Source organism: Andrena cerasifolii, chromosome 15, assembly GCF_050908995.1.
Source record: "Andrena cerasifolii isolate SP2316 chromosome 15, iyAndCera1_principal, whole genome shotgun sequence".
In the NCBI taxonomy this organism is placed as follows: Eukaryota; Metazoa; Arthropoda; class Insecta; order Hymenoptera; family Andrenidae; genus Andrena; species Andrena cerasifolii.
The window spans coordinates 2,942,812-2,957,079 of NC_135132.1; the positions used below are offsets into that span (position 1 = coordinate 2,942,812).

At 39.5% G+C, this 14,268-nt stretch overlaps 1 protein-coding gene across 1 annotated transcript; it reads right to left on the reverse strand.

Moving 5' to 3' along the window:
• Positions 1–796: 796 nt before the first annotated feature.
• On the reverse strand, positions 797–13,305 carry LOC143377243 (putative cytochrome P450 6a20). Its single transcript, XM_076828311.1, has 7 exons — positions 13,228–13,305; positions 9,422–9,623; positions 7,058–7,427; positions 4,128–4,465; positions 3,766–3,999; positions 2,250–2,501; positions 797–1,011 (listed from the first exon to the last, which is right to left on the reverse strand). Exons 1-7 carry the CDS (start codon positions 13,237–13,239, stop codon positions 845–847), a joined length of 1,575 nt encoding a protein of 524 aa, XP_076684426.1. The 5' UTR covers positions 13,240–13,305; the 3' UTR covers positions 797–844.
• Positions 13,306–14,268: the final 963 nt, after the last annotated feature.

Consider the following 14,268-nt stretch of genomic DNA (forward strand, 5'->3'; position numbering starts at 1 on the left):
AGTTCATACGATAACCACACCTATATAGATTAAGAAAAATATTGCGTTTTTGTTTCTGATGACTACGACAGCCAGAATCATGTTCGCCAGCAACAAACTTTTTTTAAACCCCTCTTACTGCTACCCTTATAACTTTCAACAAAATTATTATTATTGCATACAAAAACTTGAACATATTTTTTCAAATCTTAATTAATCCTCCGTATCCTGTGCCTGAGCCAATTTTGGTCCACCGCCCAAGATCGCTAACGTACACAGTGACGGAGCTGAGTATGTCAGTCGCGGCCAAGCGATCATTTAGGTGTCGGGGGTGTCATAAAGACATAAACAGGGCCTTTCCGGCGACTGTGTTGGGGCAACAATGAGAAGCTCGAGACAATACCATATTTTTCTTGGAGAAAACAAAATGGGCATACGGCCTCTGCAGTCATACAGGGCCATCCGTTAAAACTGCAACCTACGCGCGCGCGACAGACGAAAATGGCAACACCGCCTCACGGACGCATTCCACTACAACCATGCACCGGCCCAACGGAGAGCTGCCAGCGACCGCTGGACAGCAGTGATGCCTGAGCTCCAAAAAATTTAGGATGGTCTCTTTCAAATTAATGGTCGCAAAGAGCTGTGCGGAATCTCCCGGCCCAGGTAAGCGAGCCGGGCCCTTCGCTTTTATGATCGGTTAATACTAACGATTTAATATTTCATTTAATGCCACAGAATTACAATTCGGTACTGTTGTATTAATGTGTATATGATCGAGGAACTGGTATCAATAAAACAAACACACGAACGACAATTTTATGTCCCCACTTCACGAAATTAGCTAATTTTTTTAATGGTTAAATTATGACATCGGTTGAAAAATTAGATTTACACCTCCCTTTGCCATCAATATGAGCGCTCCACTTTCAAACTCCAGCTCAGTTGGTGTGTTCGGTGCAAGTTTCACTGTGTTTTTCAATAAAGCGCTTATTACAGCAATTTTCGTTTGTATCAGCCCAAATCTTAATCCTGTAACGAAAGGAATTTTTCATATAGTGAAGAAAAATTATTACTGCTTGAAGGGCAAACCTGACTCTTAAGGCGGATTCACAAATATCAGTTCTGGGACGGTTCAGTGCCGTCGGTGTCCTGATCTCTTTGTTTCAGTGTTAGAAACTGACACGACAAGTGTGACTCTATTGCAAAACAGGGAAACGATATTTTCTACCACTGACACTCGCGGCACTGAACCGTCGTGGAACTGATATCTGTGAATCCGCCTTTAAGATGTTTGTGAATGTACAGAAGGGTCAAGAGGAGATATATAAATAAAAAAACACGTGCAGAATACGCAAGTGGTTCTACAATATTTCCTCTATAAGGGACTATAGTTCGTGGGGCTATATAAGAAATGTCTTGAAATGCCGCTTTGATATTGTGTGCTTGTAACTGTATCAAAGGGAAAATAAACCTAACCTAACCTATATTTTCTCTCTGTATACTCCCTGTCATTTAAGAAGGAACCCGTTTCGCGCATGTAGAATGAGCTGATTGGCTCCGAAAAAGCGTTGGTGGGGGTACAGCCAATAGTGGCTTCTCCCGGCACCAATGAGCGTCGACCTGCGCAGAACCGGTCTAAACTCGTCGGTCGGCAGGTTCCTTCTTAAATGACAGGGAGTATAGGTCCGATTATTACAGCGATATCGTATCTCAGAGTAGCTCATTATTTAATTCCTGGCCACATCCAGAAGAGAGAGCAACAAAAAGAGACCTTGAACTTACTTAGGACCGACGCCCAGCACTGTGAATTAGTCATTCACTAATGGAAGTTTTAATTCTTATATTTTGAATTAAATAAACCTCGGAGTACTATGAATAAATTAACGTGGTATTCCCGATGATAATGAGTTGAGGCACGATATCCCTCAGAGTGTGTACTTTTAAATATACGTAATATGCTATGGTTTTACTGATTTTCCCGTGAAAATTCAATGAAGAATATAAAAATGTGAACTTTTACATTTCGTTAATAATATCATGTTAGTGATGATTTCATAATCAGTCCCTCGTCAATCGTCATAGACAAAGAAATTATGATTATTCAGCATATAGCGAGTGCCAAATCGGACCCGTACAGAGGTTACGTTATACGAAAATTATAAAATTTTTAAATATATAAATTACATTTATATAAATAATATATAAATTACACATTGGACGCCAAGAACTTGTTAGAAGTTCTGGAAGTATAAGAAGAATTTGCTCACCAATGCATATCCTTGGACCTTCTCCGAATGGTAAGTAAGCATAGGGATGCCTAGTCTTGATATTTTCCACGGAGAATCGTTCTGGATCAAACTTTTTTGGCTCAGGGTATATATTAGGATCCATATGGATACCAAATACAGGTATTACTATTTGCGTTCCTAAAGGTATAGAAAATTTGGTATTCTCTAGCTTGGTCTCTTTTGTACAGATGCGATTTAGAAGAACAACTGCAGGGTATTTCCTCATAGTCTCTGTAAAAAAAAATAAGCATTCAAGATATTTGGGACACGTGTCAATATGAATTTAATCAGCTACTGAGCTACGATTGCATTATATAAGATTTACTATAACCTTTCTGCACACGTACTTACTTCACCATGTAAGAAAATTTAAGTTCTACCCTCTATTCTAATAAACAAAGTTCTAATAAGTAAGCAGTACGTAATAATAAGCAAAAAATTGTAATAAACATACGTGCTAAAAGCATGTGTTTTTAAAATGCAGACACTTCAAGTTCAAGTTATAGTCAAAATTACGCTACATTGTAAAATGTAAAATGTGGCGGACGCGTCGAGTTCTTATATACGAGCCATTCCATTAGCATGGAATAGCTCTCAATCTCCTTTATATCACGATGTTAGAGATTTCGATGATATTGAAATACAGGGTGTTCAGGTGCACGTGGAAATAAATTTAAAATGCTTTACGTTATAGTGCAAGAGATCCGATCTTTTTTCGGTGGTATTATTCTGTGTCTTGTGTGATTTCTGCGCATGTGTGTCTCGATAACAAAATAGACTACAGTAGATATAATGGAAACAATGAATTTTAACGTGTAAGCAGGTCTGATGTAATTCAACGAAACCCTTCAATTTTGGTGGAAGTGATCAATTTCATGGCAGCTACTCTGAGTTGAGAGACACCGTGCGACAGTAGCGCCACTGCTCATCCCCGCGACTGACAAGGGAAGATCCCGAACCCAACAATTCAAAAAATTCTGAAACTTTGTGAATATGTAGAGGATTTCCTCCTGATTACAATGCAATTTTTGTTTGCCGCCCAAATGTACTCGAAGGGGGTGAAATTAACCCCCGAAAATTCGGCTATTTTCCGATTTTGTGTTATAACTGGCGAACTGTAAGAGATAGATAAAAAGTTTCAAGACAAAAGTTACTTCTTTTAATTAAATCAAACAGAATCAGAATCGTTCGCAATCAGGAAAAAAATGAAGAGAAACAAATATTCGAGAAAAGCGCGTTTAAAGTTTCTGGGTAAAGGTTTTCAGCTGCCAAATCTACAATTTTGCGAATTTTACTATAAACCAAGCGGCATTTTATTCAGAAAAGATAGTACTTTCGGAAAGTGCAATAAAATCGATTTTTCGACTGCCTAGTCCCCTTAAGGCCTATGCTTATTCGGCCCTTTTTGTTTGTTTTGTAGTGTATTTAGAATACGAATGTTAATTTCCAGGCAATATTCATAAAGCTTACTATATAGTTACATGCAGTTACAAACCAGAGATCACTTTGTGAAGATATGTCATATCATTCACGGCATTATACGTCAAATCGCCATGTTTTTCAATAACTGCTTGAATCTCATTGCGCACTTTATCTTGAACCTCTTTGTGTTTCGCTAACTCGTAAAGGCAGAATGTTGCTGTCGTTGAGGATGTTTCAAATCCAGCCAAGTAAAAAACGTAAGCCTGTGCTGAAGCTTCTGTCATCGTCAACTTATTCTCTGTTGTTTCTAAGGCAATGAAGTAATAATTTTTTATAAACATATTTTATATATATATATATATATCGATTTATGTATTACTTTCTCAATCAGTATTTCAAAAGTATATAATTTCTATGCAATAAAATGACTATTACGTTCAACATTTCCATTCTCAGTGTTATCATCTGCATCTACATATCCGTTTTTCATCAGTTGTATCAGCAAATTCAAGAAATCTTTCCTGATTATACTGTTGGTTTCTCTGTGTTCCACTGTGTCTTTAAACATTTTCGTAAAGAATTTGGTTACATCCTTTTCCGTATGAGGTACAGAAAATAAGTCAAACACCTCCGGTGCCCATAAAAGAAGAGCATTCCAGAAAGGTCTGGGGTCAAATATTTTCTTCCCCCAGTATTGAAATTCATTGTTCGGATATTTGAAACTATCACAAGTTATTCCAAACGCCACTGACATAATGATGTCTACAGAATATCTAAAATAAATATTATCATTATTTTAGTTATAAAAACATCCTATAATGACATAGAATTTTCTTTTACATAATTTTCTGAGAGCAAATTACATATATATCTAACTTTTATTAGTATTCATACTATAATATGGGTAGGCATATGCATAAAACAAAGAATGGTGTATGTATACATATACAGTGTGTTCGACCACTTCTGGGTGAAAATATCAGGGGTGATCGTAGACCCCAAAATAAGAGGAAAATCAAGAATAACGATATTGCGGTTGAGGCTTAGTTTATTAATTATGAGCGTTAAAGATTGGGTACATTCTGCCCAAAAGCAAGTAACCCGTGTGCGTCGGCTCCTTTTTTTAATTTTTTACACGTTTTAGTGCAAGAAATTTGATACCTTTTAAAAAAAATTTACAAGTGATATTTTTGTAGAGGTGATATAATAGAAACAAGTGATTTCAGCGAGTAAACAGATCTGGTGCAATTGCATCCCCCCACCCCCCAAAACATAACTCATGCATAAAAGAAGCTAATTCCCTTTAATTCTCGAAAAAATTAAAAAAGTGCAGATGCAAAGATTGTGAAATCAACTTTGCTAATTCCAATTGTATACAAATCAATTCAGTGCTCAGATTTTCAGCTTCGGTTTTAAGTAATTAGCGGGCCGTATGCGGATCCTTTTACGATCGAAGATAATATAAACTTGGTTGAGACTAATTTAAACGAATCAAAGTCAGTAGTGGATTAAGAGAGATGCGGATTTTTTTCTTATACAACGGCCCGCTAATTACTTAAAAACGAAACTGAAAATCTGAGCACTGAATTAGCAAAGTTGATTTCACAATCTTTGCATTTGAACTTTTTTATTTTTTTCGAAAATTAAAGGGAATTAGCTTCTTTCGTACATGAGTCATGTTTATGGAGGGGAGGGAGGCGATTTCATCACGTTTTTCTTATATACAGCTAAATCTAACGTAGAAGTACAAATAATACTCTTTTTTGTCCTCGACTTTTTCATGTATTTGAGGGGGCAGAGTGAGTGACATTATAAGATTTCTGGAAAAGGTTTACGTCCTTTGATTCTGCTTTCGAAAGGCGACATCTACTGGCGTCAAGTGGAGAAGTAAAACGAGAATGGCGACATCTACTGGCGTCAAGTACTAGCGCTACGTGACCTCTGACTGTCTCGTAAAAAAGTATCATTTTGATAACTATTAATTCAGAATAATTCTTTTATCTTTTAGAAAAACAGCTCGAAACATTAAGTAAAACGACAAATGGATTATAAAAAAAAATTATTCGCTGGATCATGTTAAAACACCGGAACGTCTAAGATAAGATAATAAGGCCAAAATAACTGCGGGGTCGTACCCATTTCGCTAGCATTCGTGTATAGAGACATGGTCGCTCAGCGTGCCTATGGGTAGAGGGGGAAGGGGATTTTACCTTCCAGACGCGACCGCGTCTGTTGTTGATACCGTTTAATTTTGGAAGAAGTGTCGCAGTATCTGAGGTAAGAGACCCCGTGCGTCAGTGGCTATGACCACCAATTCTCGACCCTTCTCTTACCTTCACTCGCGCAACACCGCTGCATACTGGTTGCCATCTTTTGGGTAGAATATACGCAATCTTTAAACGCCTATAGCCACCAAGCAAACCTCAACCGCAATAACGTTATTCCTTGATTTTCCTCTTATTTTGGTGTCCAGAATCGTCCCGTTATTTTTTTCCCTAGCAGTAATCGAACACGCTGAATACATTTACAGTAACAAAACATGGGAACACAAACGTTTCGGTAGATGAACCGTTTTTTTTTAAAGTGGTGTGAGGCCAATTTTGAAAATGGGGAGGTAAAGCTTCCTTTTAATATTTACATGAAAGTTGTATTGCCCTTCTCAAACAGAAGTTTGGCTGTTAAACAGAATTGCATAACTGTTGTGTGTAAACGTGGTATGAGTCCATTTGCAGTTAACAAGAACTGTGTTTTAGTTACAAGGAGAGGTTCTTAGGTGTTCGCCTCCGGTTGCTTTGATTTTTGGATATGTTTTAGAGGACCGAAAAATAAAAAGTGCCTGCTTTTTTATTTGGCCGTTTGCATGTATAGGTGGTAATATCACCCCTCAAAGTTTATAAGGGGTACAAAATTGCGTTGAGCAAAACTTGATATAAATTTCATTTGCGTCATAACTTGTTATATGAATGCTGTTTTTGTCGTCAGTCACTGTTGTACCTTTTGTCATGAACATTGCAGGGTGGTTTCACCCCTTAAACATGCAAACCGATTAAAATAAAAAGACACCTATTTCTTATTTTTTCGGTCCTCTAAAACATATCCGAAAACCAAAGCAATCGGAGACAGACACTTAAGGACCTCTCCTTGTTAGACAATGCTTATAAAAATAGTCACATAATAAAACTGCACATTTCTACGATCTTAAAAACATAAAGGAAGCTCATTAGCAATCAACCATATTTTTAAATAGGGTAACGTGCAAAATATTAAATATCTCGAAACAAGAAAAGGTGGACTCATTCCACTTTCGAAAGAGAGGCTCAAATAATAATAATATTAATGATAATTTCTTGCATGCTTTCGCTTACCTTGACATAATATCTTTTACTTCAATTGCTTCTCCCAAACGTGCTTTATCCTCCAGAAAGTTTGCCAGTGTATCGCCGGTGGCTTTCAAAATCGGAAATAGTTGCTTAATTTTTCCCGACGTGAAAGTTGGTGTCAATTTCACTCTTAAATTTCGCCACTTTTTCCCAGGTAATAGAAACAGATGCCCAGTCAGTGGATCTATTTTTTCGTTACAATACAAACCGCGGTCGTGAAAATTCGCGAATTCTTTTGCCAATACGTCCCGGATTAAATCAGGATCATTTATCATTAAGGAAGGTTTATGAAGCATATATATGCCAACAAAACGTTGATTTGCATATCGGTCATAGATATTTTTGACGAATTCGCCTGTAAATTAAGGATAGCAATATTATTAGAAATTAAAAAGAAAATATATATATATCTAAGAAGTAACAAATTATTTTTTATAGTACCAATTTTCAAATTCTACAATACTTTTTAAAGAATACTAGCAAAATACCCGTGCTTCGCTACGGTATTGATTAGTACCAATTTAACATTTAATTTTAAAAGTAAACGTAGCACACGCTGCACGTATATTTTGGAACTATTCGATAGTCTATAGCAGTCCCTTTAAAATGTAGATTTTTCTGGTACTATGGTTCACCGAAATCGGTTCAGTAGATTTTGAGTTTTGCGCTTTCAAACATACCCTAGAGGAAACCTGTACAAAACCGTATACCATACCCTGATAGCCAGATCTGGGCAGCAGAATCCGACGTCAGAACTGCAGCAGCCTGTGTCCGCATTTGGCTGCGTTCTGATGTGCAGAGCCTGAGGTGCAGTGCCTGATGTCAGATGGACAGCAGATCGACAGCAGATCGACAGCAGATTTCGCCGTCTGCTAGGCACAGCAACAGCGCCATCTGTAGGCAATTGCTTGGTAATTCTGGATTTCAGATGGCGCTGTTGCTGTGCCTAGCAGACGGCGAAATCTGCTGTCGATCTGACATCAGGCACTGCACCTCAAGCTCTGCACATCAGAACGCAGCCAAATGCGGACACAGACTGCTGCAGTTCTGACGTCAGATTCTGCTGCCCAGATCTGGCTATCAGGGATACTTATTCCTGAAAATAAATGAAAGAAGCCCACGCGCGTTTGGCAATTATTTCCCGCAATATCGAACTATTAGTCAACAGAGATTCGTGACTGAATGCGTATGCTCCAGCGAATTACAGTATTTCCTCGTCAGCGGCTCGCTGGTCGGGACCGGCGTTGAGCCCGTATCCTAAACAGAACCCTAATTCCGAGTATTCGTTTCTCGCTTCTTTCTGGCAGAAAGGGGGAGCGAGATGGAACACTGCGTGCGCAGCGAGCGTGCGCGATGGTCGCAAGCGCTTACCGTGAGCACAAAACCGCTTCGCAAAATCTTGACGCAGGCCCGCCTCACGGTAAGCGCTTGCGACCATCGCGCACACCCGTCGCGCAGGCAAAGAACTGAGTGTCAGGCGTATGAAAGACGGAGCGAGTCAAAACATCAACGCGTCGTCTGTCTCGTACCGTCCTCGCTCGCTTTCAGTGCCTCTAGCTCGCTCTCGTTCGATCTCGCTCTCGCCTTCGCCGGACAAGAATGAAATAGAAATAGTGGGGATACCGAAAAGTCCGTATCGTGTACACCAAACCGAGCCCGTAACGAGGAAATACTGTATTAAATTTATCCTGTTTCTAAGTGCTCTGATCTTATTTTCGACAGACTTTAAGTGGACTATATAGTGCTTTGGTAATTAAAATGTAAGTTACATGAAGATATCTATTAACAGTATCTATTTCTATTATATTTTGAAGATCGAGACCGATTGTTGTCATTTTCATATTTAGCTTTAACCAAAAGTGTAGGTGCTTACGTCTTGGGGCATAACTGTACGGGGTAAAACCGTACCCCGCTATTTCAAGGTGGGACGATTCCTACTACCCTTTCTCCGAGGAGACAGTAACGCCGCTAGGAAGCATGTTGGGGCGCTTTAGGGTAAAAGTACCAGATTTAAATTTTAATTTTTACTACTATTTTTAAGTCATTATAAAATTGCCTATAAAAACTTGACACATTTGGTACTTTCACCCAAAAGCGCCCCAACATGCTTCCTAGCGGCGTTACTGTCCACTCGGAGAAAGGGTAGTAGGAATCGTCCCACCTTAGCTGAAGGCGTAGCGTTGGAGAGAGAACCGAAACATGTGTTTCAGGAGTGGTTTTCCCCTACTTGGGAAGGCCTGCTATAGATCATATTCGACAAAATTTAATCATTGGACATATTGTCAACATCTTCCATAAGTATTACTGTTAATCATATAATAATTCACGTTTGTGTAAATGAGTACTTGCCAAATGCGATTTTGCCAGTTATAAGCGGCATTATGTTTCCAATAAGAAAAGTCGGTTCCAGGTAAGGTACATTCCTTTTGCGCCAGAAATTATAAACATGAAACTTGTAGTACATGTAGAGTCCGGTGATTAGAAGAATCACGGCACCCACAATTGCCGACATCATCCATGTCGTTGGCAACATTGCATTTATCTGCGTCCACTACAGTAAACACTCTTATTAAACCCGACGAACGGGGCTGGCGGCGGGCACACGACGCGTTGCGGAAACTATTCCGTGCGGCCAATGCCGCGAGTGAGAAACCCTAAGAGCGAGCAAGAGGGGACGAATGAGTTGACACGAAGTTGCCGTCGACTCTTTCGTTCCCTTTTACTGAAAATTATACCAAACATGATATAATTCTGATCGTTATTAATGATTGTAATGAAAAGAGTTTTGTATTTGAATTTTGCACGGTAAGGTTTTGGGAAATACTGTGAGAGCGCCATCTACTAAAGTAAGCTCTGTAATCGGGTGAATCGCGTTACAGGACTGGTGTCACACAAGTATTGAAACAGTGCAATAATGTTTTTGTCATTAAATAGTCTGTTAAATTTACAAAATCGATCATCAAGCAGTCGAAATTCCCAATACTGCCAATTACATGTGACAGCTAACCTGATTAGGCTGCTTTAATTTTCGCCACCAGATGGCGTAGCGGAAGTAAAAAAATGCCAATAGGGTATGGTCGGATGCATGAATGCTGGGTGTTGGGGAAATGGAGCTGGATGTGCGTTTCAACAGGACGTGCAAACTTTAGAGCTTTTTCACACGGCGATACATGTATCGCGATACGTGTATAATGCATACCGATTTTCCATTGATCATTATAGCTTCCATAGGACCCGTTCACACGACGATTCTCGTATCGCGATACTGATTTTGTCTACCCCGCAAACGTCGGCCGCACGATACTTTTTGTCTGAGGTCGACAGATGAAACGTGGAAACGAGCGGACTCTTTCACACTGCGCGGGGCGAAACACGTATCGCGATAGCTGTCGATCATTTGTTCTTCAATAAAAAATATCTTCTCGTGTCCCTCACATTTTTGGACAAAATATTTCTCTGAAAGAATGAATGAGATTGAAGCGTTATCTATTTGGATTTTACGCAAAAGATGTAGTAAAAAACGAGCGAAGAGGAAGCATTGGGTTCATCCCATAAACAGCATTAGACATGAAAAGGGAACTTTTCATGAATTAGGTATTTCATGAACTTCTAAAATCTAAATTACTCGCGATGAGCACCAATACACTTGCTGGAGGGACATAGGAACAAAAGGGGTAGTTCAAATTGGGGACCGATCCCTTATCGCTTGGAGTATATAAAAATACACGCGCTCGAGTATCAAAACAAAAGGATGCGCGACGTATTGGCTACAAGAAAAGATGGGGGGAGATATTACTATGAAGAGGTGGAAACTTAGCGTCTGCAAGGAACGCAGGTCCGATTGTTCCTCATATAATGACATGCCTATGGCCAATCTTTTCTTGCACCCAATCGTCGCGCATCCTTTTGTTTTGATATTCGCGCGCGTGTATGTACTCGAGCGATAGGGGATTTGAAGGGACTCCGCGCGCGCAAATTACCTGTTCCCGGGTCCATACGCGAAGTGCGTTGGCCCTCGTTGCGAGTAATTGCGTGTAATTTTTTAATACAATAGCGCAGGGGTGCACAGGGAGCCGTTTTTAGCGCCTAGCTGCGAGCAATCCGCCTGTCCCGTTGCTAAGGTTAAGCCGGGAATCCACCTAGAAGCTAAGCTATGCTATGCGATGCCATGCTACGTTTTAAAAAAATTAGCTCCGATACATTCTTATGAAACCGTTTCCACCAAAAGCTAAGCTAAAACATATCATAGCATAGCATAGCTTAGTTTAGCTTCTAGCTGGATTCCCGGCTTTAGAATCGGTGAGGCGAACTGCAGTAGTGTACGTGCATTTGGTATGACTTGAACCCAACTATATACACTACTGCAGTTCGCCTCACTGATTCTAACCTTAGCAACGGGACAGGCGGGTTGCTCGCAGTTAGGCGCTAAAACGGCTCCCTGTGCACCCCTGCAATAGCGTGTGGATGAGATTGTATAGATTAAAATGTACTTTTACATTCATAATTAGCAGAGGATTGCTGATGTCGAGGAAAGCACCCATTTACAGGAAACCAGATGTTTTACTATGTACCAGCATTGGAGTAAAACTTACTTAAATCTACCTACTTAAGGGATTTTTAAATTTTCATTACAGGCACAAAAAAAATGGAAAAGTGGACCTTCATTATTTTCTTCGCTATTCCGACCAATTGCGATTTTTTTCAAAACGACGAAACACGCCACCTACTTAGGAAACTAATACTTCTAGCTTCTAAAAAAAAAATCACGTTTGGACCAATTTGAAAAATGTTATTCTGTTTTGAAGGGTATACGAATACTTTTGTCACCTACTGACTGAATGAACTGTACAGCAGGCTTGCAGAAACGGCTGAATTGAGACTGACCGGCCCAGAGCGGGCCTCCTACACAGTTGTCAGTGAAATTAGGGACACCGCACGAACACGGATTGGATACGGAACTGATACGGAACGGATACGGTACTAACACGGAACGGATACGGAACGGATACGGAACTGACACGGAACTGATACGGAACTGACTCGGAACGGATACGGAACTGACTCGGAACGGATACGGAACTAACACGGAACGGATACGGAACTGAAACGGAACGGATATGTGTGCGCAGACCTTAAGGCGTTAAATATTTCCCGAGTGTTTCCCTACAGGTGGTAACACTTTTCACGGACGATTCTGCAGGTCAGGATGAGGCGAAAATGTAGAGTGCAATTTTTTAATATCGTACTTCGTTTCGAGAAAATTGACTTTGAATTTCAGCTAACTACGCGTGCACCAAATTACAGGTTCCGGCGCTTGAGGGGCACGCGGAGGTAAGGGGAACGTGTCACGCTACCGTAGACCGTTCCTCTTACCTCCGCGTGCCCGTTCAAAGTGAATTTTATCGAAAACGAAGCGCGATATGAAAATATTACATTCTATATTTTCGCCTGATTTTGACGCGTAAAATCACCTCCCAAAAGGTTTACCACCTGTAGCGAAAAACTCTGTTTATACGATCGACCACCATGCGGGATGTATTAGGGATAAACGTGTCGGTCAGTTTGAAGCCGGACGTCATAGTGTATACCTACAACAAAATGCTGTTTCTCGACTTTCCCGCCAAAAAGAACAGAACAGCGTCACGCCCTCAAAGGGGTACAAAACTTCCGAAGCTATTCAGAGGTATCCGCACTCTGCAGCAGGCCTACTCTGCCTCGTTACAATCATTAAATATAATAGAATCGTATCAGTTACTAAATTTAGTGTTATTTTCATTAGAAATGCTAATACGAAATACAGAAATTCGCATTTTCATTACTGAATGCCTATTGCTGTGGTTGTGTTTATGTATAACTCTGGATCTAGAGATTTGAACCCTCGAGGAGCGTGATTCGAGAGCTTCGACCCGAGTACCTTTCATGGTCATAAACAAAGCCTAAAGGCCCCATTCACTTTTAGAATGACCAAGTAGAATAAAATGATTACAATGGGGTAAGAAACATCAAATTTGGACCACAAAAATATACAAAAAATTTCATTTTCTCTTTCATCAAACAGTTTTGAGCAGTAGTGTATCTCAGCCTTAGTAGTAGTAATAATAATAATAATAATAATAATAATAATGATGATAACGATGATTATTACGATGGATGACCTCGTTGAACATGTCCAAAAAATAAAAATCCTCAGGAACTTTGATATTCGTATCCCTAGAAGACACTTCGTTCTTCACACACGTACAAACTGATATGACTATAAGAAATCTCAGTTTCATGCATTATATAGGAATCCTAACTTGCATAAATTAGTCTCATTATGCACATCATCGCTCATATACTACGAATCAGTGAACGGGCGCTCGGTTAAATGTATATTGCATAACTTACATAATATATAGAATGATACATCCAGTTTTCGTTAATTCTAGTAATTATTTCCGAGATTCCATTAGAATTTCTAAAGACGCTTGCCATCGTTTTGTTTTTTCGTGTCAGTGCGGAGATATCAATATGTAACGGACGAGTGACGTCAAGTTTATTATACTGTGCGCTAGAAAAGACGACGTGTCAAAGGTTTAATGATTATACTCGTACAAATTGAATAAATGCAGCATTAAATCAAGTGGAGCGTTTGCTAAATGCAAAAGGAGTTGTTTGCATGCTTTTATATTCACTGTGCGCATTCCAGGTCGACAATTGAATGATTAACAGGCTCAGAGGTAAAGTTCTCTGTGTTATTTAACACATCACTTGTAAGTCAGAGACCTGTATATTTGTCCATATTATAATTCATTACGGCTTTACAAGTTTCGCACAATATACAGAGAAAAGTTTTTGTTTTTACTAAACGTGACATCTAATTTACCGCATTCATATGAATTTGAGATAATTAATGATAATTCACTCCTGAGAAGCCTTATCACAGCATTGAGAAAGGTGGTCGAAAAGGCGATCGAATATTCGCCATTTTGTATCTGTATTGACTTTGGCAGTTTGAGTGGCGGCCAATTAAGATTGTCAAACACTATAATCAGCTACATAATATAATGCAATTCGTGACAAAGCATTCCTTACGCTCTTTTCGTAACCGTCGCGTCATGGCGCACGTATTCAGGGGATTGCCACTTGCTAAATGACTATTAAGTGATTGGTTTAAAATGGTAGATCTATGCAGTGCCCAATTTCTGTAATAAACT